We start from the raw sequence: 27340 nt of genomic DNA on the forward strand, positions 1-27340 counted from the left end.
TGACAAATGCCGATAAACGCTTGCGCATTTCGGCAACGCTACCACAATCTTGAATTGCAAAATTTTGCAGGATACCCACAATTTCGTCCCTATGTAAATTATAAATCCAACCAGTCCTTATTTCCACGTTGGGCGCCATTTGTAAAGATATTTGAATCCGGGGTAGCTACTTATTAAGGAAGCTTATGATATTTAGGCATTTTATGATGACAACAAAACTCAGTTCATACCCACATTTGTAGTATTAAAGATACATAACAATTTTAAATAGTACAGCAAGTGAGAGAAACACATTGAATAATTTATATATAACGTAAAAGAAACTTCCATATAAAACAATCGAACAAATATTAAAAATTTTAAAAATGAATATGAAGTATCGGAAACTTTTTAATGCAGAGTACAGTTACAAGTCAGGATTCTATCTCAACTAATTTAGTTTAAAAAAATAGTATGGTAGTCGTTTTTTTTTCAATATCCACTTTTGTGTGTTGCATTAACCGTTAAAAGGAATATGTAATTCAAATTTCAGTCAGATTCTCTCACATTTTGTAATACATACAAACATTTTTTTTAATGCTTTAGGATTTTCTTTATATTTTAAATAAGTTCTTAGTATAAGTTTAGTTGTATTGAATTTATTGTCAAGTATACACACATTTGTGGCAATCAATCAAGGTATTATATCAGAACGTTTGTAAGGAATATTGTCTTACAAAATCAATATCAAAACAAATTTTAAACATTTTTTCATTAACAGAAGATGTGAAGAAGATATCACACTTAGTTTCACTCACAATGCACTGATTTCCCATTGTTTTTAAAATCAAAACTAGCAATTTAAAGCAGAAAATTTCAGGCGGTTTTAAAGGAATATCGTAATTTAATATTTCGTCACTTACAAGTTAAGGCAATGGACAAAATCGAAGTATCGACAACACCGCAACCGGCACAAGATCAAGTGCCCGCATCAGATTCAGCGACTAGCACAACAAACCATAATCAACAAACAAATGTGCAACCTCAATGTAAGAAGCCCCACGTTGGGCGCCATTTGTAAAGATATTTGTATCCGGGGTAGCTACAGTCGGGTTTGCTTGCTTACAATCAACTCAATTTTTTATTTTAAACCCTGAAAATCTCATTTACAATTTAACAAAAGATTATTAGATATTAAAAGTATTTCATGAAATAGCAGAACAAGTGTAATTATGTGAAAGTATTTCACAGTACGTTTTCGGAACGTCCAAACCGCAACTTTAGGTCGTCATAAAGTGGCTGTTATCGCTTATGGAAAATATTTGTAATTGGTTAGATGGTTGGATAGATGTCTACGAATGTCGTTTATAACAAAAAAATTTTCGGATCCAAGCATAGTTTTTATAAAGGTGTTGTTTCTATTGTACTTCGGTTTTTATTTATTTATTATTAAAATGAGGCCTGAAGCCGGCAAAAAACAAAAATTTATGAAATTATTTTATTTCAATACAATTTGTCAAAACTATTTTGACAAAGTAGCGGAATGAAAAGGTGTTTAACTCTACATTGGATACAGAACCTAACTTTAAATGTTTATTTGCAAATACATGTTTATACAATTTAGGCGTGTGTATTATCATCTTCAACGAAATCTTTCGCTTGCTCCTTGGTAACACAATCTATGTGGCTAACTTTGTTTCTGAAGCGAACTCCATAGAACTTATGAGCATTCTCAAGAAGCTCTGGCCTGAAGGTAGTTGTAATAAACTGTGCCTGATCACTTAATTCATGTATCATGTCAGCCACAGCCTTTCTATGTTGAGCGTCCAATGCCTGTAAAAAAAAAAAATACTATTACTTGAAATGAAATTTCAGATTGGGTCAAAGCACTAACATAAGTAAAAGTCTAGAACAGCGGTCGACTGCTAATACGCGTCCAAAAATATCGGGAGAGCTGTCCGGACTTAGAGAAGGTTTCCTATAGCGAAATATTATATTATATATTTTTAGGAAATTTATTTTTCGTTTTTTTAGTGCGTATCAGAGTTAAAGCAAATTAAGGACTGGTATAAAAGTAGCAGTTAGTTTTTTTTTGTATTCCCAACAGGTATTTCTGTAAATGTTTTTAAAAGTTACTTACAGTAATCTTGCTGCACTCTAAAGCGAAAATCGTAAATTTACTACCAAAATGGTAGGCAACACTTTAACCACTATAAATGTGTAATATTACACATCTTTATTTTTATAAATCTGCCGTTGAATTTTACGCCAAAAATGTTAATGCTTAAGACATTATGTGCCTAAAATTGTACGCACCAGTTGCTTATATTTACACCCTAAGAGCACGTATTTAAACAATAAGGGCCTAAGTTTTTGGAAGTTGGAACTCAGCACATATAAATGCAAATGATAACTCCTTAATTTGTAGAACTGCTTTGCACACAAACATTTCCAATATATTTGTAAAGCTTATTTACTTATTTATATTTACATTATTTTAAAGCTTATCACTTATTTATTTTTACATATATTTTATAGCTTATTTACCTATTTATAATTATATTTTAAAGCTTATTCACTTTTTTCCACCACGAGCCAACAAACGACGATTTCACAGAAAATGAATATTTACAGTTACCTGCAGCAAAATACGATAGAAAGTGACCGAAATTTACACATAGTTGCCTAAAAAACAAAGCATGTATACTTTTGCACAATTCGTGCGTAAAACTACGTACTTTTCGGGTGTAAATCGAAATATTAAACCTTTTTTTATAGTAATATCACCAATTTTTTTATTTTCAACATCAATACGTACAAAAAATGGGCATGTTTACACCAAAAAATTATTTCACCAGGAATTTACCCCCATTTTAATCCTAATTTCATACACAAGTTTTAGAGTGTGTGTTGAACGATATATAAGCGTTTTCAGCACTAAATATATTTTTGCAGAAAACATTTAACAAGCGTTGAGGACAAACCTTAATAAATAATTTAACTGTGAAAGTAATATTGTAAATGTATGAATTAAGTGGGGATTGCTCTCATTGCTTTTTTTAAATGTATAAAAACATTTATTTGAAGCAATTTTTAATTTATAATTTATTTAATAATTTGGGAAAAATTTTAACAATGTCACATCAGGACAAGGAGACAGCTGTTTCGATTATACCTTGTAAATCTCTTCAAAGCCTTTTGTACTTGGGATAAAGTTTACAACAACTACGGCACGACGTGGCTGATTGCGTTTGTAACACTTCAACCATCGTAGGAGTGCGGGTTCAAATCCCACTCGCGGGATAAAAGGCCTTGAAGAGATTTACAAGGAATAATCGAAACAGCTGTCGCCTTGTCCGTCCTGATGTCACGTTGTTTAAATTTTTCCCAAATTATTAAGTAAATTGTAAATGTTTACAATAAAAAAAAGATACAAAATTTTGGTCCATTTATATTAAGGAAGCACGTAAAAATTTTTTATCTGCTCTATATTTTCTCCTTTTGTTGCATTGTCAAGGTGACCTAAACTATGTATAAGGTTTCATTTTTGTAGCTCAGTGAGTTGTTACTTAAAAATCGATCGCAAGACTCCAGAATTCTAAATGTTTTTTTTTTAATTATAAATTCCAAACACAACAACCATAAGTTTTATTTACAGTGTTTGGTGTTAAAGTAACATAATATTAAATTGTTTATGTAAAGATTGTAGGGAGAAAGATATAAGATTTCAAAGGAGAAAAGTAAAGAAAAAAGAGTGAGGGATTTTCAAAAGTATTTCAACATGATGTAGAATGTTTTTGGCCGTTAATATAAAATATTTTAAAATTTTATTGAGCTCAAGGCCGGTTTTAAATAAAACAAATAAATATGTTTTTGTTTTAATTTATTTTCACTCAATATTTCGAATTCAGTCTGAATTCATCATCAGGAGCTAGAAATACACAAAACCAAAAAAGCCCTTTTTTATACACAGACAAAAAATTTTAAAACAAAACATCACTACTTACTTCTTCAACTGTTTAAAGCATTTCAACATGTTAAGCAAGGTGACTCAATAGTTTCCTTTTGAAGTGCATTATGTTAGAAATGCTTTTAATCTCCAAAGGCAAAACATTCCAGAGACGTACTGTTATAACAAAAAATTGACGCTCAGAAATTCGTGAGCCATATTTTGTATGCTGATCGCACGGACCATGCTAACTGAAGTCTTTCGTATAGATAGGCAGGGTCCTTAAACAACACTATTCTATAAAGGAGCGAAATGCATCTAAATTTAAGCAGATTGTCGAATGTTATATTGTATATCTTATGAGCATATTCGGAAATATGTTCATAAGGATGTATACTAGGGCGGTTCGATTTGTGGGGAGGCAAAAAAATCGCCCATTGCTCTGTGAAAATCATATTCTAGGGATCAAAATAAGAAACTTTGCCGAAGGAACCATACCTCTGAAACGAATTCTGATGCCCCCCCCCCCCCCCCCCCCTTGCTTCCCACCAACCAAATTGGGTCGAACTTTTGGGTAGGGGCAAATTTTGAAAAATCCCCCTTTGACCCATTTAGAGTGCTCCAATCGAGTCCAAATGTATGACCGACCCCCAACTAACTTTGGAGGCCCGACCCACCGATGCCAGTGGCACACCCCCTGGAAACCCCATTTAGAGTGCTCCAATCGAGTCCAAATGTATGACCGACCCCCACTAACTTTGGAGGCCCGACCCACCGATGCCAGTGGCACACCCCCTGGAACCCCTTGGGGGTTCACCATACAAACATTTATTTAGGGGGGTTCCAGGGGGTGTGCCACTGGCATCGGTGGGTCGGGCCTCCAAAGTTAGTGGGGGTCGGTCATACATTTGGACTCGATTTGAGCATGCAAAAAGCGTAACACTTTTGACAGAAAAGAAAACGCTATTAGAATTCGCATTCAGAACATTTAAGTATGTACATAAGAAATATACTTTGTTAACTCAAACGTTACTCATTTTATATTTCACCAGCACTTTTTGTTCTTATAATTTTTTTGGAATTACCTGTAGATATTGTGGAGTTTTGGCAAAACATATGGGTATGGTGAAGTGTACAAACAACTTTTTTGTGGACCAGTATTGAGGAATAACTAAAATTATGAATATTCAAAATTACCTGATCAATTTCATCGAACAAATAAAACGGAGCTGGATCGCATTTTTGTATAGCGAAAATTAATGCTAGCGCTACCAAAGATTTTTGTCCACCGGATAATTGATTCATTTCTCTCATTTCCGCATCTACTCCTGTAAATGAGACACGAATGCCTATCCCAGTAAATGCATCAGAATTAGCCACTTCTTGATCATCCTTCTCATCTTCATTGTTCTTTTTTTTCAAAATTAAGTAACCTGCACCTTGTGGTACTAGTTTCTTAAATACCTTTGTAAAGTTTTGTGCTACTTGTTTAAAAGTAAATTGAATCGCCTCCACTTTTTGCATTTCAAGAGTTTTCATTAACTCTCGAATCTTTTGATCCCCAATGTCCAATTCTTCTTTACGCCGATATAGCTTTTCTTTTTGCTCAGAAAAGCTAAGAAATTGGTCCAAAGCCTTTTTGTTTACATGATTATACTTCTTTAGGTGCTGATTGGCTTTCTCAAGCTCCTTGAAAAGAGATTTTAGTGACATTTTGCTATAAACAGCATCAACTTGAGGCAATGCTCCCAAACTAGCAATTTTTTCCGCACACTCATCTAGCTTTTGATTAAGTAAAATTTCTTTCGACGTCCATTTCTCAACTTTTTTTGAATCCTCGTTTATTTTTTCCTCAGCTTCCTTTTCTTTTCTCATCCAATTCTCAAGCTCATTTTGTAGGTTTTTTTGAAGATGAACTGCCTCTTGTACCCTAAAACGTAAAATTGTTGCGTTTTTATACATATATATTTGGGCATAAATATTAATAAATACAAATTTATAAAAATGTGAATATATAGCAAGCAGCAAGGTGGAATCACCAAGTGAAGTAAATAAAAGAAGACAGATGATGTATCCTATCTGAAACTTTAGGGATGTATTTTCAACGGTCAGAAGAGGGTAAAAGTTTTACCCGCTTTGAAAAAATAGAAAAATAAATACCTTGCTACGAAAGCCATTACAGAAACTGTTTTTTTCAGCACATCAGTTCCACCTACCGCCAATGCAAAAGGAGAGACACAGTACCAGTGCGAGTTTAGCATCAAATAAAAATAAAAAAATTCAATTTCACCACTTAAACTGTGATGAGCAGTAAACTTTAATTGATGCGCCCAAAGTAAACTGACCTCAACTTCCACTGCAGTTTAAACTTTCATCGGACGTAAAAGGAAGAGGTGTTATCATTATTTAGTTGAACTTTACTGCCTTTGCGGCACTTAAATGCGATTCGCGTGCAATGAAAAGCTTTACACTCACACTTGGAAGTAATCGTAATACTTTTAAATATGCTTTCATCCCTAAAAATCGATTGTAATTTCTATCTGCTCTGTTGATTTGTCGTTCAAAGTCAGAAGTAAAACATATGACCTTCTAATATATTAAACAAACTTGATCAGAAGCAGGGATGGGCGTTATCAACAAATTTGAATAACAATTGACGAAAAAATAAAAAAATATTCCTCATTTAAAATTTTTTTATTGATGAATAAAAAGTTATTTTTTATTCAAGTATTTTTGAATAATGAATAACATTTTATCGTTATTCAAAATATCCTGAGTGACGATAATCGGTCATTCTTATTTTTGTAAATTTTGGGTAAAGAGTTGAGTTATTGCTTATTTAAAAAATATGGAATAACAATAAAATTTAAATTTTTTTTCAGTTATTCAAAAATAAAATAAAAAAATAATAAAAATGTAAGCTAAACGGTTTTATTGAAAACAATACTTACATGAAGTAATAAAAATACTAAAAGATAGAAAATAATTAGGTAGGTCCTAGGTACTAGTCATCACACTCCTCATTAATCTAGGGCGTTGCTCAAAAAATTAAATAAAAGCGTTGGGCGCGTGAAATTTCTAAAAATGTGAGGTGTAGCATAACCTGATTAAGGTTCAGTTGGTCTTATATATGACTATCAATAGAAATTTGACGCGTCCAACGCTTTTATTAATTGTCTGAGCAACGCCCTAGATTGATGAGGAGTGTGATGACTACCTAATTATTTTCTAGCTTTTAGTATTATTATTACTTCGTGTAAGTATTGTTTTCAATAAAACCGTTTTACTTAAATTTTTTTTTAAATTATTTTTGTTTCAAGTTTTTAGTCTTCATTTAATTGCCTATTATTTCTCATTCTATTTAGATCATTTAGTGACTCATTATTACAAGGACTGTTGTTGTTGTAGCAATGCTTCGCCCCACCTAATAGCTGCGACCGATCACAAATTGTCATCAATATCCTCCAACGGGCGTCCAAGGAAACTTGCTGTTTCAACAGGGGTGGACCATAATGAAAGGGGTGTTAGAGGAGTTGGTTCCACATTACAATTAAAGAGATGGTTGGTGTCATGTGGGGACACATTGCAAGCGGGGCATACATTTTGTATGTCGGGGTTGATTCTGGATATGTAAGAGTTTAACCTGTTACAGTATCCAGAACGAAGTTGAGCCAGAGTGACCCGCGTTTCCCTGGGGAGTATGCGTTCCTCTTTCGCAAGTTTTGGGTACTGTTTTTTGAGTACTGGATTCACCGGGCAATTCCTGGCATAAAGGTCCGACGCCTGTTTGTGGAGTTCACCAAGGACCTGCTTGTGTTTTTTGCTTCATAAGGCTGAGTTCTCAGGTGCCGTATTTCCTCAAAATGCTTACGGAGATGACTCCTTAAGGCCCTAGGCGGTGTTGGCTCATCAGATGTCTTTTGGGATGCCCAGGTTTCTGGGTATTCAACAGGAACTGTTTGGTTAGCATATCATTTCTCTCCCTGATGGGGAGTATTCTCGCCTCATTATGTAGATGGTGTTCTGGGGACATAAGAAGACAGCCCGTGGCGGTTCTGAGCGCAGTATTTTGGCAGACCTGTAGCTTATTCCAGTGGGTAATTTTTAGGCTTGGCGACCATATAGGGGACGCGTAGCATGCAATCGGCTGGCCAATTGCTTTGTATGTGGTAATGAGCGTTTCTTTGTCTTTTCCCCAAGAACTGCCAGCAAGGGATTTGAGGATTTTACTACGGCTCTGGATTTTCGGTACAATTGCGGCTGCGTGTTCACCAAAATGTAGATCCTGAAAAAACTGGAGAGATAAGGGAGGCACCCGTTTATTCTGTTTCAAAGCTCATCGATCTTTGGGCCTGGGCCTGTGGCCATTATTGTGCAGTCGTCGGCGTAGGAAACGATAGTAACTCCTTCTGGTGACGAAGGTAGCTTAGATATGTAGAGATTAAACAAAAGTGGGGATAGGACACCACCCCCTGTTTAATTCTTCTTGGTTTTGATGTTTCATTTCTAAATTGCACCGATGCCTTCCGATCACCCAGATAATTTGCGGTCAACCTTTTAAGACATGGGGGAAGGGTAGACCCTTCCAGGTCTTGCAGTAACGTGCCATGTTTGACCGTATCAAAAGCTTTTGATAGGTCTAGCGCAACGAGTACTGTTCTATGGTGGGGGTTTTGATTTAAACCGCAATTTATCTGGGTGCTGATGGCATTTAGCGCGGTGGTGGTGCTATGGATTTTCTGAAGCCATGCTGATGGAAGACTAGCTGCAAATTTGCTTTGAAGTAGGGGAGTAAAATGGCTTCAAGCGGCTTGGCTACTGGTAATAGGAGAGATATCGGGCGATATGACTCTCCTATGTTAGCAAGTTTTCCCAGGCTTTAGTAGCGGGATCACCTTGGCCATTTTCCATTTTTCGGGTATGGCAAAGGTTGAAAGAGACAGGTTGAAGACATGTGCTAAATATTTGAAACCCTCTTTCCCTAGGCTTTTAAGCATCAGCATGGCTATTCCGTCTGGGCTCACTGCTTTGGATGGTTTAGCATGACTGATGGCATCCTCAACCTCTTTGGCGGTGATGGTAATTGGTGATGCGCTGAATTTATGTCTATGTGCTTGTCTGTTGGCCCTCCGTCTATCTTTGTCGACCGTAGAATGCATTATATATTGTCGGCCGAATGCGCTCGCGCATTTTTTTCGCATCCGACAGCACTTTATCGGCAAAGGCGATGGATGTCATTGTGCCTAGACGGATTCGATAGGGACTTTACGGTGGACAAAGTTTACCTACACCGGCAGAGAGGTTACAACCGCTTAGGTGCTCCTCCCATTTCGCCCGCTTGTGTTCATCCACAAGCAATCTGATGCGTTGGTTTATATCCTTTATTTGGGGGTCACCGGGATTGAGCTGTTTTATAAGGCCACGTTCTCTCGCTAAAGTTGCGGCATCCGCCGGGAAGTGGGGCTGAATTTCGGGAATTCTATTGGCGGGAATGAAACGAGCCGAGGCGGATTCAATGACCTTGCGAAACGCTCGAGCGAAATAAGTATAGGCAGGTGGTCGGATGCCAATGTTACCATCGGCTGCCAGTTGACGCAGTTTATGAGTTCTGCGCTCACGATTGAAATATCCGACGCACTGTGACAGCTTCCTACCATACGTGTGGGGGCGTCTCCGTTTATTGTGCAGAACGTCGTTTGTTCTATTTTATCCGCCAACATCTCACCCCTACTGTCCGCCCGCAAGTTTGAATGCCATAGATCGTGATGGGCATTGAAATCGCCTAAGATAATGTGATTGTTGCCAGTGAGTAAGGCGCTGATTTAGGGCGGTATCCACTGGGGCAACAGGTGGCAGGAGGGATGTAGATGTTGATGATTTCTAGGTTTGCATCGCCTGACCGGACAGATAAGCCTTGACGTTCTAAGACACTGTCCCTGCGGTCGATGTCGGGATCAAATATATGATATTGCACAGAGTGGTGTATGATAAACGCGAAGCCGCCTCCATTTCCGCTCTCGCGATCTTTTCTGTGGACATTATACCCAGGACAGGTCTACAGTGCAGATCTTGCTGTGAGTTTAGTCTCTTGAATCGCAGCAATGCGGATGTTGTGCCGCTTCATGAAATCGACTATCTCCGTGATCTTCCCAGTTAATCCATTACAGTTTAACTGCAGAATTCTGAAGTGCATAGGGGGAGACGTCGTCACTCTGGGAGTAAGTGACGGGTGACTACGCCTGGGTTGTAGAAGGCTAAGACGCAACTGCTGTTGTGGCCCTAGGACTGGACGTCCTTGGGTAAGCGTGGCGCAATGAATCCCGTCGGGGGGTTGCCGTCGCGGAGACCAGAACATCTAGGAAAGTGGCACCGCCCATGGAAGGAACTGCATTGGGCGCATGTCGCAAACATATATATTCTGTGCTGGCAAACGGTACAAAGGGAGGTAGGGACTAAGAGTCTGTTTATCTGACCTACACAATTGCTGCCGGAAAAGAGGGGGGAAGAAGACGGGGGCAGTGGCTGATGCTCGGCATTGCTCCCGACTCTACTACGGAGATTGTAGGTATGAGTGGGAGCATCCGTGTGAGTTCTTGGCGCCGTGGGCAGCAAAACCATTTCTCAGGACCGGGGTCAGGAGACAGACTCGGATTGGGTTCGATACCTTTCCGGACCAAGAGAATATGGAGCAGTCCCGCTGCAAGGAGCTGCTGGGACGATGACAATTTGTGGGAGGTTGAACTGGCCGGTCCATGAGGACCTCACATAGACTGATAGAGTCCGTAGTGTGCAATTTGTGGGAGGGACGCAACAAATTAAATGGGGTTACACTGAAATGACAGTCCTTGGTCGGGAAAAATCCCGAGTCGCTCCGGTACATAGAACCGACTGCCTTGGGAAGCGTATTGTCTATTTTCTTTGCTAGCTGCCTGCCTCTGCTGTCGACTGGCAAGCTGGAATGCCAGAGGTCGTGGTGAGGTGGTTTTCAGGGCGATATCCACTTGGACTGCAGGTGGCAGGAGGGATATAGTTGTTAATTATTTCTAGGTCAACTTCGCCTGACCGGATGGTTATGCCTTGACTTTCTAAGGTTTTATGCCTGCGGCTGATGTTAGGTTGAAATAGACTAGATCGCACGGTGTGATGGGTGATAAAGGGAAGGCCACTACCATTGCCCCTTGTGCGATCTTTCCTATGGATGTTGTAGCCATTGCAAGTTCGGAGGTCCGATCTGGCAGATTGCTTTGTTTCTTGAATTGCGGCTATACGGATATTATTTTTATTCATATATTCAACTATATGCGCTTTTCGGTAAGCCCGTAACAATTCTGAAGAGGAACGGGGGTGGCAGTCGTCACTCTGGGAGTCAGAGGTGGGCGGATCAGCCTTGAAGCATATAGGCTTTGTCGAGTGTGCTGTCCGATTGCTGCTGGAATACCTGGTGTCGATGGGTTGGTAGTTGTTTTGGCAGAACGGCACAACCAATGCACCGGTCGGACGGTTGCCATTGCTAAGCCCAGAGCATTTATGAAGGGAGCATCGGCCAAGACATTAATTGCATTGGACCGATGTCCCGACCATAAATATTCTTAGCTGGCATGCGGAGGAAATGGTGTGGGGGACTAGAAATTGCTGACTCCTTCTTAAGCGAGTGCATGTGTCGGAAAAGGAGGGATGGGACGGGGGTAAAGGCTGTTGCTCGGCATTGCTTTTGTCCATGCTACGTAGATTGTAGTAATAGGTTGGAGCGGCCGCGTTGGCTGGAGGCGCCGTTTGGCGCGAGCAACTTGATGTGGCCTGCTGGGCAGCGTTGCTGCTAGAAGGTGGCGGAGGTACGCTTTAGAGTGAAACGCGGGACGTCATTGGACGTGAACAGCAGGGAACCACAAAGGTTTTGCAGAAATTTCGGGACGAAGAACGTTGGGTCCTCACCCGGAACAGCCCGAACGGTGCAACCATCTTTTACACATGACACCGGCAAGAGTATGACTGCCTGAGGTAAATCCTTTTCCGAAATATGCAGCAGAACCACAGCTTGGGACCGGGGTTACGTTCAATATCTTCCCGTAGCAGGAGGGTATGGAGCAGTCCAGCTGCAAGGAGCTGCTCCGAGGATGACAATTTGTGGAAGGGACGTAACAAATTAAAAGGGGTTACACTGAAATAACAGCCCTTGGTCGGGAAAAAAATCCTCAGTTACATAGAACCCGCTGCCGTGGGCAGCGCATTACGAGTGTTACTTTTCCTAGCATTCTCTTTAACTTAAGTAAGTGCTTTTTAATTTCGAATATATTAATTTTCACAAATTTTCTTCTAATGCATTGCTAAATCTGACTTTTGTGTTCTGCATGGAAGTGACGTCGCTCCATAGAGAGAAGAAAGATAAAGGAAATGTGAAAATTACTTGGCTGCTCCTATTTTTCATTGTTATGATGTAGATACAACTTTTTACAACTTACGATGTAACATTTTAGGTATGTGTTTAATGACAAACTTTCTCGCTCTGATTTGTTCTACTTTTTGTTTCGTGAGTCTCTCCGAAATTAAACTGGAGCAATGTAGATCAGAAATCTATGCAGCAACTTTGTTGTTAGAGACAAGAACAAATTGTCAGTGGTCAAAGCCAAAATTAAAGCTGTTTCAAATAGAAAAGTTTAAAATTAAACAATTTATTAATGTCATTTTTTTCTTAATCTTGAGCATATTTTATGCCCCTATTACGGTTTACAACTCAACTCAGTTGGGTTGTAATTAAAACAACTCAACTTTAAGGAAACTCAACTCCTGTTTGGTATTACCAATTACAACTTATTTCAGTTGAAGTTGAATTGATGTTGCTAACCTAAAAAAGTGATGATTTCACAGATAAATGAACAGCTGATCAATTTTTGGCGGAAATTCAAGCATTTGCAAAAGTGATTTTTTATTAATAGCAAAATGGATATCAATTAAATAATATTAGATTTATTTTATAAAGACGAAAACGAAAAAAATTCTCATGATCTCTCCAATCCCTTTGAACTACCAAGCACCAAGTAAGAAACCGTTTAAGTGACAAATGATGAGCTTCTAATGAAGTTATTTTGCAGATTTTTAAGTTATTTTCGGTTAAGTAAGGAAGAATATTGATCGAGGGGGCTGTACCCCTATTTTAAAACTACACTCCTTGCTGACGGCAGCTATCAAAAATGCTGTGGAAATGATTTTAGTGTTGGACTGGACAACAGCTACAGTTAATAAAGAGGTATTGAGAGATATTGAGGAGCATATTTGTGCGAAGTGGATTAAAACCCAAATGACTCCAGAGCAAAGCACTACAAAAAACGCATTTTACTCTAAAACAGGATTCCCAGGAGTAAGTGGGTAGTATCGATGGGACTCATGTTCGCATAATTTAACCTATTTTGGCTGCATCCGAACTGCGCCTTGCCTCTACCAACTTCGGGATGTCGCTCCAGAAGGTCCAAAAGTTGTTCAATGTAAACTTGTTTTTTCTATAAAAGTGTACAAAATTGCTGATTATAAAGTTTGTTTAAATTAATTTAAAAAAGGTTTAATTACCCGCTTTCCATTTTTTTTCGGCAACGTTTTACAAGACAGTTTTTTCAAAAAATATCAAAGGTGGTATCAAAATACACGTTTCGACATCCGTTTTAAGAATCCGAAAGCGGAAATTAAAAATTTTATTTCTATTGAAAGATATTTACAAAAACGCATAAAATGGCCCCGAGCTGGTCCGAATATGAGGCCCGATCCATAGGTTTTTTATGTACATAACACCTTTTTGCGTTGGCGGCCTTGGGCCGCGATTTGTAACAATAACCCTGGGTGGGTCCAACACCTTTCTGTAATAGTGTGTACAAAAAATCTGGCAAAATGCAGCAATGACATGAAAATTTGGTCCGAAATGATATGACAGAAGTGAAAGTTTTAATTTTTGCTTTGGGATTCTAAAAACGGAGGTCGCAACGTGTCTTTTGATACCAACTTTGAAAATTTTTGTTAAAAATTAGGTGGTGAACCGTCTTGTAAAACGTTACCTTTTTTCCAAACAACTGCAAAATTGTATGAGACATCTGCTAGTAATCACTGTTTTTGACAAGTTGAGTTGTAATCTGTAATACCAAATTGCAAAATTTCAACTGAAACAGAGTTAAGTTGTAAACGGTAATAGGGGCATTAGATTCAGGGTTAAAATTAGTCACGTCTCAGCTGTTTTTAAATTTTGTCCTGAAATGTGTTTCATGAGATGTTTGTTATGAGTCACGCCCACTTGCTCTATTTGTTTTTGACAGGTGCTTTGCTCTAAACTGCTCTGCATATATTTTGAGTTCGATAAACAAAATAATAAAATTTTCTAGTAACTATTCTAATTAAAGTTTTTTTTTGTATATTTTCACGACGTCTTGCTGTAACGGTCGGGACATGTTTAAGTTTTTAGTGTATTTTGGGCGATATCTTCACAACTGGTTACAATATACAAATAAAATACATCCTAACTTGTTAACCTAACCGCTCCTTTCGTGTGGCACCCATATTGGCGTAAAATATCTTAAGGTCATCCACCTCTAAACTTTGTTCGTTTTCACGAAAACATAAGACAAATTAAAATAACATAGACAAATTATTAGTACCTCTGATTCCAATTAATAGTTGTTGTTGTCCCGTTTCCCGCTTGAATAAAACAAAAATTCCGGTTTAAAAATATAGCTTTAAGTATCAAAAAAATTTACTAAATGTAACGCTTGCGGATGAACTAGCTAGAAAGGGCGCTTCCCTTGAAGCTTTCTCCGTAGACGTCCCAATTAGACTGGGCGAAATTAAGCGAAGGCGAGAGGTGCACATGATCGACCAAGCAGGAAAGGCGTGGGTTCAAGCGCGGGGCTGTAAAGTGTCGAAGATTATGTGCAGGTCTTACAACCTTAGACTAACAAAGTTGCTTCTATCATTAAAAAGAGAGGAATGTAGACTCATGACGGGTATTCTGACTGGACACTGACTTCTGGCGTCACATGCCTTTAAATTAGGCTTGGTCAGTGATAGCAGATGTAGGAAGTGCGGGCTGGAGAAGGAAACGATCGAGCACATTCTGTGCTCTTGCCTTGCGCTTGCCAGCCTAAGACTCCAGCTATTAGGAGTGATACAGCTGTGAGATCTAGAAGCAGCAAGTGGCTTAAATCCTAGGAAGCCACTTGCCAAGAGGACGGAGTTATTTTATAACATAGGTTTTTGATAGGGTTTTGCAGTTTGGTCGTTAAAACAAACTGCAGGTAACACTACGGCTTATTCAGTCTATGTGAGGTCCTCATGGACCGGCCAACCTAACCTAACCTAACGCTTGTCACATTATAAAAAGTGAGAAGAAAGTTACATAACGTATTGAAATTTTGGTATTGTAATACTCAGTTGTTGTTTGACACGTATGAAGAGATTAAAATTTCCAAAAATACTAGTTGCCTGTTATTAAACTTTATCCCTTATTTCTGTAACGGTTGCGATACAATTTCTTTTAAAACCCAAAACATAAGCGTAGAAATGCCGCGCAGCTAGATTTTAAAAAACACTGATTTACACTACCCAAACACATATGTCGCGGAAAACTAGCAGCTCTGCAGGCAAAACTGCTACATATGTAATTTGGACATAAAGTTGAGATAGTTTTCTTGAAATTTATTTCGAATAGGGCATTCTGCTATCGTTCACTCAAATGTTCTGTATATAAATTGCTCTTTATTTACAGCACTACTATGGTAGTAGAACTTCACAATGTATTCGCGTACTTCACTTATAACACGTTAAAATCAAACTGAATGGTAGTGCGGTCCTGGCTTAGAACCATTATTGCATTCCTTTTTGGAAATCGTTTTTCTTCTTTGGGGCGTGACCTTGTGTGTTTTTTGCGCAGGTCTAGTGTCTTCGCTTACTGCTGAACCCCTTATCACAGCCGAAGTTGAGTAGTACATTCTTGCTCTTATGTCGGATAATCCCTCTTTCATGTCGATATTGTTGCAAACAAAATTGAAAATTTTCATGCGGTTGTTGTAATTTTGATGAGTTTGTTGTACTCACAAACAAACTGTGGGTAAAAGTGTTTTGCGCGGAACCGGCGTTGGACTCACCCAGGGTAGTTTTTTATAAGCCCGGCCGAAGGCCGCCAATGCAGAAAGGTGTTCTGCGCAAAAATACTATGGATCCCACCCCCGGTTTCGGAGCGCTCCGGGTCCTTTTCTCGGTTTTTTAGTGAACTTAGAAAACCACTCCCAATATGACATCATCAACAATCTCTGTAGAACCGGGAGCTTCCCAATTACGAATTCACATGTCATTGCTCCCTGGACTTGGTTGTACTTGTGTGTGACCGTACGCAATCTTGCGTCTTGCAGTGCCCTTGTCTGCCTTTTGCGATCAGTGACTGGAAACCATTTTCACTCAAACTATAACTATGCAACTGTAAAATTATTTATAAAAAATTATATGTTATAGTTTTGGATCTAGCGAGTACTTTTTGCCGCTAGTTCACATAGTCACTAATCCGATCCACCATTTGAGAGCTATGGCGATTTAAAATATCAGTTTCGATCACGGATCGTAAAATGTAATACGAACCCAGATCGGATTATCAAATGAGATACGCCAGTATCTACAGACAGTAAGCGGTCCTTTCCATACACATGTCCTCCGACCGAAAGACTGCTCGACTTTATTCCGATTTGTGATAATGGGGAATTCAATAGCGGGAGCTGTTCTTTGCATCTGGATCACTCTAGCTCATCTGCTTCAGATTTGCGTTTAATGACGTGGGATGTGATCTGGGTTCCCGCACTTAAAGCATTTGATTACTCTGTCACTTTGCTGTTGCGATCCTTTTAATGCTTCCAATATTGAGTCAACCCTGTCTGGCCTTTCTTCCTCTGCACAGTGCATTTTGAATGCTGCCTTACACGAAAGCGAGGCTGTTTCCTGAATCAGTGCATGTTGTACCGTTTCAGCGAATGTTAGCTTTAGGTTTGCGTATCTCGTTCGCTTCGTTGCGACGTACCTTGTTGCATTTTAATAAAGCTCTGAATTTGTACCCTCTCTGTGTATTCCACGGGTGCGTCCGCATTTGCAGGATTTCGATGTTCGCCGCGAACTCCTTTAGTGGTTCATTTAACTCTATTTGATATATCTGCTTTCTATCTCATTTATTGTGCAATTTGTTTGAATTTCGGTGCAGCGATACCTCCAGCGAAGATTCACTCTTGCCAATAAAGCCTACTTTGGATTAGGTAGGTAAGTCACTTATCGTTCCTGTCCTTCTATATGGTGCAAAGTAGTGGTGGTATTATTTTCGAATAAACGTTATTAAATGTTAATATTATTCGTTTTTTGAGTTTTATTAGTAGCCCTTATAAGTGCATTTTAATTTTTTGGTTAACTATTGAGCTCAAGGCCGCAAGAATAAATAAAACACCAGTACATTCATTTGTTGCTGAGGGTGATTTCAGATTAAAATCGAAATATCGACCAGTTATATAGCGCGTCCGAGTTATTCGAATAGTAAAAGAAAAAAATCCCGTTTATCTTACGCTCATCGCTTGTACATATGAGCATTAGACTGGGTCGATTCATTAACCGATATCGCGCCGTCGATTTTTCAATAGGATTTGGGATCAGGAAAAAAAGTTCCACTACGCATACCAAAAAAAAATTATTTTCGAGCCTGCGAAATTTCATTTTTTTGAATTTGATTTTTAAGGTTTTTTTCATGACCTACTAAAAGAATGTTCATTTGATTGTAAAATTTTAATGTATGTATACCCTGTCCAACTCAAAAACGTTGGCAATAACAGTTTTTTGAAAGAAAAAAAAAAACAAACGTTTTTAGCGGGCATTTTTGGGTCGGACACGAACATTTTTTTTAGTAGGTTACGAAAAAAACCTAAAAAATCAAAGTCGAAAAAAAGTCAAAAAAATTAAATTTCGTAGGCTCCAAAATTATTTTTTTTTTGGTATGCGTAGTGGAACTTTTTTTCCTGAGCTCAAATCCTATCGAAAAATCGATGGCGCGATATCAGTTAATGAATCGACCCAGTGTAATGCTCATATGTACAAGCGAACAGTTTTTTGAAAAAAAAAAACAAACGTTTTTAGCGGAAATTTTTGGGTCGGACAGGGAATACATATGAATATTTTTTAGTAGGTCACGAAAAAAACTTTAAAAATCAAAGACGAAAAAAGTAAAAAAAAATGAAATTTCGCAGGCTCCAAAATTATTTTTCTTTGGGTATGCAAGTTAACTTATTTCACATTTAAGTTTCCAAAAAAATATATTTTCGGGAGCTTAGCTCCTTTATTCATTCAACTTCAACTTAAGACTAACTTACAAAATTTGTTATTACTTAAATCTAACTTCCTCTGCTACTCAGCTCTGCCACTGCCTCTGCTGTTGCTTTACTCACTTGACGATTTCCATCACTTGTTGCAGATGGCCTTTTGCTGACGATGCGCTTCTCATCAATTGTTGCATTCACATTTGCTTATTTTCAAGGAGTCATATTTCCGTACGTAACTTTACTTTATTTACTTTTCTGTGGAATGTGGTGTCTTCTTGTATTTGTAAGCTTTGAATAAATATCTTTTGAATGTGTGTCGTGCTAACAGCTCCCCCCCTGAGATTCAAACGTCCGCGTTTGAAGTGCTGCTTTTTTGGAATATTTGGTTAAGTCCGCCCATTGCGGCTTCTGTTAGTTCAATAGACCGTTTTTCGCCGGCCCTTTTTTTTGACAGCATTGATTTTGTGAGGAATAAGATCATGATGATCAGAATTATTGAAAATAGGCTGATGCTAATGGTATGCTTTACTCGACTAGTTGATTCTGGGTAATTTATCTCTTTTGTATTGTTTAGGTTTAGCTGCTTTAGCATTTGCAGGGAGAGTATTTCTTCGCTTTTGGTTGATGCCGAAACTGGCTGGAGTATAGCAGGAAGGGGTTTGAAAGTATCTCCGCATTAGAAAAACTTTTTCCTTTAATTTTTATTGAAGCGTTATTAAAATGAATCAGGAAATTACTGTTAAGTGGTATAAGATCTTCGTTTAACTGTATGTTTCCTTTAAAGTCATTCAGGAATAGGATGTCCGGTGATATTTGTTCGACTTCCGGGATATGCTGGCAGTTGGTCACAGTGCAGTTTGGCAGGCGGCTTTTTAAAAGATTGCTTATGCAGTATTCTTTGATTATATCTACTAACCTATTTTTTGGACATATTCGTAAGGAGTTATATGCTCTGCAATCATTTTTAATTCCAAATGTATTATTTTGGCAACTGAGAATTGAGTTAAACTTTATTCTATTAATTTTTCCATTCTTTTTAAATGCTTTTATTTCTATTACTTTACAAATTTGGTATTCTACCGTGGGTAGACTCATAATATAGATTATCAATTTTACATTTTTCCAATTTATTCTTTCAGAATTTCCAATTTGTATTTTAATTTTAAAAATAATTCCATCTCTTCTTTTTTTCCTTTTTGAACCTCTTTTAATATGTGGTTTGTAATATTTGTAATTTCATTAATTTTTTCGATTGTAAGGTTATTGATAAGGACCTGGTTGTTGTTATTCTCAAGGGCATTGTTCACTTTATTTAAAACTATTTCGTGATCTTCATGGTCCTGACTGCCGGCAATCCATTTCCAGGCGCTACCCAAGAAATTCAGTGATCTTTTAAATTTTTTTTGTGTTTTTAAGTTACTTATGTGTATTTTTATTTGAGATATTAGGTGGGATAGAAAGGGGTAATTTGGGTTTTTGGCTAGGATTTCCGCTTTTGACTCAATATGATCGAGGATTTCGGCATATTTTTCGATGTCAATTTCTGTATTATCCTGAACGTTCCGGTCTGTAGCTTTGCCAGTCCTTTTTCTATAGTGATTAGTTGTGAGTTTGAGTAATCTAGTATTTGGACCTCGGCGAGGCATAATTTTATCAGAAGTAGTCTGTAATCAAATGTTTTTGGTCGTTAGTTTCGTATCCTGCTTTTATGTATTATTTGTCCTTTCTCTGTTATGACTGTACTATTCCTATTTTCCCTAACTACTTCCTTACTATACAACTTACTTAACTTAGTTCCTAATCTTCTATTTTTTTTTACATAAATTACCTGTCCTGGAAGGTAAGATTTCGCAATCTGTTTTTTCCTGTTGTGATATTCGATGTCTTTGCGCCAGCTTATGTAGGTTTTCACGTCTTGTCTTTTCTATGTCATCGGGTGTAAATGTACCGTTTCTCCCGAAAAACAAGTCGACTGGCCTTTTTCGTGTCACCGAATGGATTGAGTGGTTATATTCTGACACTGCCCTTTCCAACAATTCCACGAAATTTATATGACCACCATTTTCCTTAATGCAACGCATTATTTCGCTTAAAGTGGAGTGGAATCTTTCGACCTGGCCGTTGGCCTGGCTCTTATACGGTGGACATTTTCGTAAGGAGTGGAGTAGAGTAGAGTAAACTTCTATTCCGAGCTCGTCTTTCAACATGAATTGGATTGACGTGGAATTCAGTGACGGTTCATTGTCAATTACTATTATTTTAGGGACTCCGAAAAAAAATAATATTTCCCTAAGAGGTCTCCTAACGTCCTCTATAGCCCTGCCGTTCAACATTTTTGTTACTGCGAATTTAGTGAACTTATCTAGAGCAGTCATGACCCTTTTTCCTTCGGTAAGGAATGTATCTATGTGAATGGTGTGTCCTGGGAAGGTTGGTAATGGGGTTACGGCTAATTGGGGTTGGTTAGGGTGCCTTTCGTATTTATTCTCCTTACAGACTGTGCAATTGGCTATCGCACGCTTAATTTTGTTCGTCATTCCAGGGAAATAGCTTTCCTCGAGAATTTGTGTTTTGTTTTCCGTCGCGTTTCTATGGGCTCGTAAGTGTTCCTTTAGGATAACTTCTTCTTGTTCGTGTTCGTTCACGATATCTCGATCCAAATTTTGCGCGTACCTACACTTAATGCTGCTGAAATGATGTGGGTAAATACTCTGGATCATTCCCATTGTTCTTTCGTCCGTATGAATTCCGTTAACTACTGATGGGTTCAAGTATCTTTTAAAGTGTCATATAATATTTTGCTCGTTAAATTGTGGTTCCTCGATTATATGGCGGTGAATAGTTGGAAAAACAATTTTGAATTGGTAGGAGGCTGTGTCCGCCTGTTTGAAAAAGATTTGGTTTTTAAAGACATTTATAGGCACCTCTGCACAGGGTATCAAGTTATGATTCGAGCTTTCATCGCTATGAATGGTCGGTGTAAGTGTATTGATTTGGTTTGGTATCCTAGAGAGTGCGTCGCACAGTGTTTCGTGTAGAACAAGCTAGCTGGACAAAAACAAAGTTCTTATTCCAATAAAGGTGTAGTGAGAAATGAAAGAAAGCAAACAAAATAACGGGATTTTTGCTTTTTTTTGATATTTTTGCTCATATATATTGAGTAATTGAAGTAACAAGGCAGGAGTGGCCATAAAATGCATTGATTAATTTGCGAAATTCTTGTTGAATATTAAGCTTCATATTTCTTTTAAGTGAACACTTTTATATAATTTTTTTGATGGATTCTAAGCTCGAAGGTAAGTAAAATTTTTTAATAGTAATTCTTTCGAAATTAGATTATTTTCAATATATTTAACATTCCGTTATTAAGAACAAAAGGTATTTTTTCTCTATATTTTTGACTTTAGGGACAAAAAAGTTACATACATCCGCGGACATCCGGGCTAAATTTTACATATGTTATAGTCGCAAGTATTCTCTAATAGTCGAAAGAAAAAACCATTGCGAATTCTTTGCACATCTATTTTTAATTTTCTTTGTAGATATAGTTATCTCTACATATAAAATAGGATGTATGTACGTACCGGCTCCGACGAGATATTTGAACCTTTAAAGCTGATCTGCAAACGGCAAAGCCAATTCCCAGGTACAGGGAACAAACACGTAGCCATAAAACACACAAAAATAAACGCGCAAGGTCAACAAGAGCACACCAAAAGCAAAAAGGCGAAGATCACTGACTTCAACCTGCCAAAATCAACCGCACCAGTTTCCAAGGCATAAAAACAGGTACATACAAAGCAATCCTAATGCAGGTATAACCACACAGGAACGCTACACAAAACAACCGTATTTGGTATCATCTACGCCAATACCTGAATGTAATATAAATACTGCACAACTGATAAGAAATCAGAACGATCAACGACACCTAAGATGGCAGCAAAACAATCATCAACTATTCACCCTGTCGGAAAATCAACAACACAAAGCAGTTTAGTTATAACCGTACCAAGAACGGAGCTTTTTGACATTTGGGTTCAACATTCGAAGGAAAATAGATATAAAGAATTATTGAGTTTTGTTTTACTTAGGTACGATTTAAGCGAAGCAGCCGAGTATTCGATAAAAAGGTTAAGCTTACAAATATCGGCATATTCGTCGAAGCTGGATGAAAGGGGAACACTTCTGGAAGCCATAAGGAGCGATTTTTGAATGAAAACTCGGAGTGGCTTTCGGGTCCAGACTTCACATTTACAATAACGGTGGATTCAAAGTTGCCATCAGACCAACCAACCACTTCTTCAGGTAACCCCGGCCCCGGAAGACGAAGGAAGGACTTTGTTAGCTGCAGTGAAAAAACCAAACGACGCCGAGTGGATGACCTCTTGCAATCTAGAAGTCGTGGTGAGTTACTTTATTCGGCAGAAGTATCAACGCGTATGTCCAGCAACAGAAATGTTGCTAACATTATACAAAAATCATAGGAAACCATTCAAATATCCGGTAAAATGATGACATGTGAGCCAGATGCAAGATGCTTGAGCAATGTAGAAGCTTTAGCATACTACGTAGATAGCAAGTCGACGACTCATGGGTACAAAACGACTCGGCAGTGGAGCATCAAGGCAGGCCATAAGGTTTATCCATCATTTTATAGTCTAAGAAAAGCTAAGGCAGAATGCTTTCCAAATGAAATTGATGTGGGTGAAACACGTGCGGAAATTAAAGTCCAGTCCGTATTAGATAAAACTGTTGAGCGTTTAGTTTTAGCAAATCAAGAAATTTTTGTTAGTTTATTACCTACAAACTTGACGTATACTTTAATCAGCAAGTAGGGTTGCGATGAATGCTCTGGCCATAGCACATATAAGCAAAAGTTTACATGCAGTTTTGACACTGATGAATTTTTTTTTATATTTTCTTTCGTTCCTCTTCAATTACAGGATGAAAAAGGTAACATTGTTTGGCAGAATCCTCGACCTTCTTCTATCATGTATTGTCGTCCAATTAAATTTATTTTTTCTGAGGAAACAAAAGATTTTATTGTTTTTGAAACGAACAAACTTTTAGAGGAGATAAATGCGTTGTTGCCAACAAAGTACATGCTCGAAGAATACGAAGTTTCCGTAAATCACAATATGCTTCTAACAATGATTGACGGAAAAGTTTGCAATACTTTGACTGAAACTTCTTCCGCACAAAAGTGTTATATTTGTGGTACCACTCCAAAAGATATGAATAATGAGTTACGGGACTTTACGCCTAACCGAGATAATCTTGGTTTTGGTTTGTCTACTCTCCATGCATAGATAAGATGTTTTGAATGCTTGCTTCACATAAGTTATCGCCTCGAAGTAAAAAAAATGGCAGCTTAGGAATGAGGCAGATAAAGAGAGTGTAAAGCTACGTTTCAACGAAATCCAGAATAAATTCAAAAGTGTACTTGGATTGATAGTAGATAAACCAAAACCAGGTTTCGGCAATACCAATGACGGCAACACTGCTCGTAGGTTTTTCGAAAGTTCATCAAAAGATTCGACACTCCTTCGCGCATTAGCATCTGGGTAAATATAAATATCAAAAGATTTGAAAAATTTGCGGTCGAGACTAAAAAACTATACATAGATCTCTATCCATGGTTTAATATGCCTGTTACAGTTCATAAAATCTTAGTGCATAGTACTGATATTATAAAATCAGCAATTTTACCTATTGGTCAACTTTCTGAGGAAGCACAGGAAGCCCGTAACAAAGATTTGAGACGATTGAGGGATGATAACACATAAAAGCAGTCGCGTGAATCCATGAATAGAGATCTTATGAATATGTTGCTTATAACATCGGATCCTTTAGTTAACAGTTTTAGGGAGATACCTAAGAAAATATTTAAAAGTCTGACTTCAGAAGTCTTAAATTTACTGTCCCCCGATAATGTTGATGAGTCAATAAATACCCCAGTTGTTTCAAGCTTTCACAGTAGTGTTGCTGATGCTCATGACTATTCCACAAGTGACTCATCGAATGAAAGTGATGATAGCGAATAATAACATAATTATAAAAGATAACCTACCCTATAACTTTTTGTTGGATCAGGTTTTTATACTCAGTTGAGCAGAGCTCACAGAGTATATTAAGTTTGATTGGATAACGGTTGGTTGTACAGGTATAAAGGAATCGAGATAGATATAGACTTCCATATATCAAAATCATCAGGATCGAAAAAAAATTTGATTGAGCCATGTCCGTCCGTCCGTCCGTCCGTTAACACGATAACTTGAGTAAATTTCGAGGTATCTTGATGAAATTTGGTGTGTAGGTTCCTGAGCACTCATCTCAGATCGCTATTTAAAATGAACGAAATCGGACCACAACCACGCCCACTTTTTCGATATCGAAAAACCGAAAAAGTGCGATAATTCATTACCAAAGACAGCTAAAACGATGAAACTTGGTAGGTTGGTTGACCTTATGACACAGAATAGAAAATTAGTAAAAGTTTGGACAATGGGCGTGGCACGGCCCACTTTTAAAAGAAGGTAATTTAAAACTTTTGCAAGCTGTAATTTGGCAGTCGTTGAAGATATCATGATGAAATTTGGCAGGAACGTTAACGTAACGTTTTTAAAGTAAAATTTTGGTCAGTGATAGCAGATGTAGGAAGTGCGGGCTGGAGGAGGAAACGATCGAGCACATTCTGTGCTCTTGCCTTGCGCTTGCCAGCCTAAGACTCCAGCTATTAGGAGTGATACAGCTGTGAGATCCAGAAGCAGCAAGTGGCTTAAATCCTAGGAAGCCACTTGCCAAGAGGACGGAGTTATTTTATAACATAGGTTTTTGATAGGGTTTTGCAGTTTGGTCGTTAAAACAAACTGCAGGTAACACTACGGCTTATTCAGTCTATATGAGGTCCTCATGGACCGGCCAACCTAACCTAACCTAACGCTTGTCACATTATAAAAAGTGAGAAGAAAGTTACATAACGTATTGAAATTTTGGTATTGTAATACTCAGTTGTTGTTTGACACGTATGAAGAGATTAAAATTTCCAAAAATACTAGTTGCCTGTTATTAAACTTTATCCCTTATTTCTGTAACGGTTGCGATACAATTTCTTTTAAAACCCAAAACATAAGCGTAGAAATGCCGCGCAGCTAGATTTTAAAAAACACTGATTTACACTACCCAAACACATATGTCGCGGAAAACTAGCAGCTCTGCAGGCAAAACTGCTACATATGTAATTTGGAGATAAAGTTGAGATAGTTTTCTTGAAATTTATTTCGAATAGGGCATTCTGCTATCGTTCACTCAAATGTTCTGTATATAAATTGCTCTTTATTTACAGCACTACTATGGTAGTAGAACTTCACAATGTATTCGCGTACTTCACTTATAACACGTTAAAATCAAACTGAATGGTAGTGCGGTCCTGGCTTAGAACCATTATTGCATTCCTTTTTGGAAATCGTTTTTCTTCTTTGGGGCGTGAGCTTGTGTGTTTTTTGCGCAGGTCTAGTGTCTTCGCTTACTGCTGAACCCCTTATCACAGCCGAAGTTGAGTAGTACATTCTTGCTCTTATGTCGGATAATCCCTCTTTCATGTCGATATTGTTGCAAACAAAATTGAAAATTTTCATGCGGTTGTTGTAATTTTGATGAGTTTGTTGTACTCACAAACAAACTGTGGGTAAAAGTGTTTTGCGCGGAACCGCCGTTGGACTCACCCAGGGTAGTTTTTTATAAGCCCGGCCGAAGGCCGCCAATGCAGAAAGGTGTTCTGCGCAAAAATACTATGGATCCCACCCCCGGTTTCGGAGCGCTCCGGGTCCTTTTCTCGGTTTTTTAGTGAACTTAGAAAACCACTCCCAATATGACATCATCAACAATCTCTGTAGAACCGGGAGCTTCCCAATTACGAATTCACATGTCATTGCTCCCTGGACTTGGTTGTACATGTGTGTGACCGTACGCAATCTTGCGTCTTGCAGTGCCCTTGTCTGCCTTTTGCGATCAGTGACTGGAAACCATTTTCACTCAAACTATAACTATGCAACTGTAAAATTATTTATAAAAAATTATATGTTATAGTTTTGGATCTAGCGAGTACTTTTTGCCGCTAGTTCACATAGTCACTAATCCGATCCACCATTTGAGAGCTATGGCGATTTAAAATATCAGTTTCGATCACGGATCGTAAAATGTAATACGAACCCAGATCGGATTATCAAATGAGATACGCCAGTATCTACAGACAGTAAGCGGTCCTTTCCATACACATGTCCTCCGACCGAAAGACTGCTCGACTTTATTCCGATTTGTGATAATGGGGAATTCAATAGCGGGAGCTGTTCTTTGCATCTGGATCACTCTAGCTCATCTGCTTCAGATTTGCGTTTAATGACGTGGGATGTGATCTGGGTTCCCGCACTTAAAGCATTTGATTACTCTGTCACTTTGCTGTTGCGATCCTTTTAATGCTTCCAATATTGAGTCAACCCTGTCTGGCCTTTCTTCCTCTGCACAGTGCATTTTGAATGCTGCCTTACACGAAAGCGAGGCTGTTTCCTGAATCAGTGCATGTTGTACCGTTTCAGCGAATGTTAGCTTTAGGTTTGCGTATGTCGTTCGCTTCGTTGCGACGTACCTTGTTGCATTTTAATAAAGCTCTGAATTTGTACCCTCTCTGTGTATTCCACGGGTGCGTCCGCATTTGCAGGATTTCGATGTTCGCCGCGAACTCCTTTAGTGGTTCATTTAACTCTATTTGATATATCTGCTTTCTATCTCATTTATTGTGCAATTTGTTTGAATTTCGGTGCAGCGATACCTCCAGCGAAGATTCACTCTTGCCAATAAAGCCTACTTTGGATTAGGTAGGTAAGTCACTTATCGTTCCTGTCCTTCTATATGGTGCAAAGTAGTGGTGGTATTATTTTCGAATAAACGTTATTAAATGTTAATATTATTCGTTTTTTGAGTTTTATTAGTAGCCCTTATAAGTGCATTTTAATTTTTTGGTTAACTATTGAGCTCAAGGCCGCAAGAATAAATAAAACACCAGTACATTCATTTGTTGCTGAGGGTGATTTCAGAT

At 38.1% G+C, this 27340-nt stretch overlaps 1 protein-coding gene across 6 annotated transcripts in view; it reads right to left on the reverse strand.

The window, feature by feature from the left end:
* Window positions 1–1391: 1391 nt before the first annotated feature.
* SMC3 (structural maintenance of chromosomes 3) overlaps window positions 1392–27340 on the reverse strand; it is a 406833-nt gene continuing 380884 nt past the window's right edge. For all 6 annotated transcript variants that reach the window (XM_067782139.1, XM_067782142.1, XM_067782143.1 and 3 more), the window contains 2 exons: window positions 5126–5858; window positions 1392–1812 (listed from right to left, as the gene is read on the reverse strand). In XM_067782139.1, coding sequence (XP_067638240.1) covers window positions 1600–1812; window positions 5126–5858 — 946 coding nt within the window. In that variant the 3' untranslated portion in view covers window positions 1392–1599. The remainder of the gene's footprint in view (window positions 1813–5125; window positions 5859–27340) is intronic.

The sequence above is a fragment of the Eurosta solidaginis genome, chromosome 4, assembly GCF_040869045.1.
Source record: "Eurosta solidaginis isolate ZX-2024a chromosome 4, ASM4086904v1, whole genome shotgun sequence".
NCBI classification, from domain to species: Eukaryota; Metazoa; Arthropoda; class Insecta; order Diptera; family Tephritidae; genus Eurosta; species Eurosta solidaginis.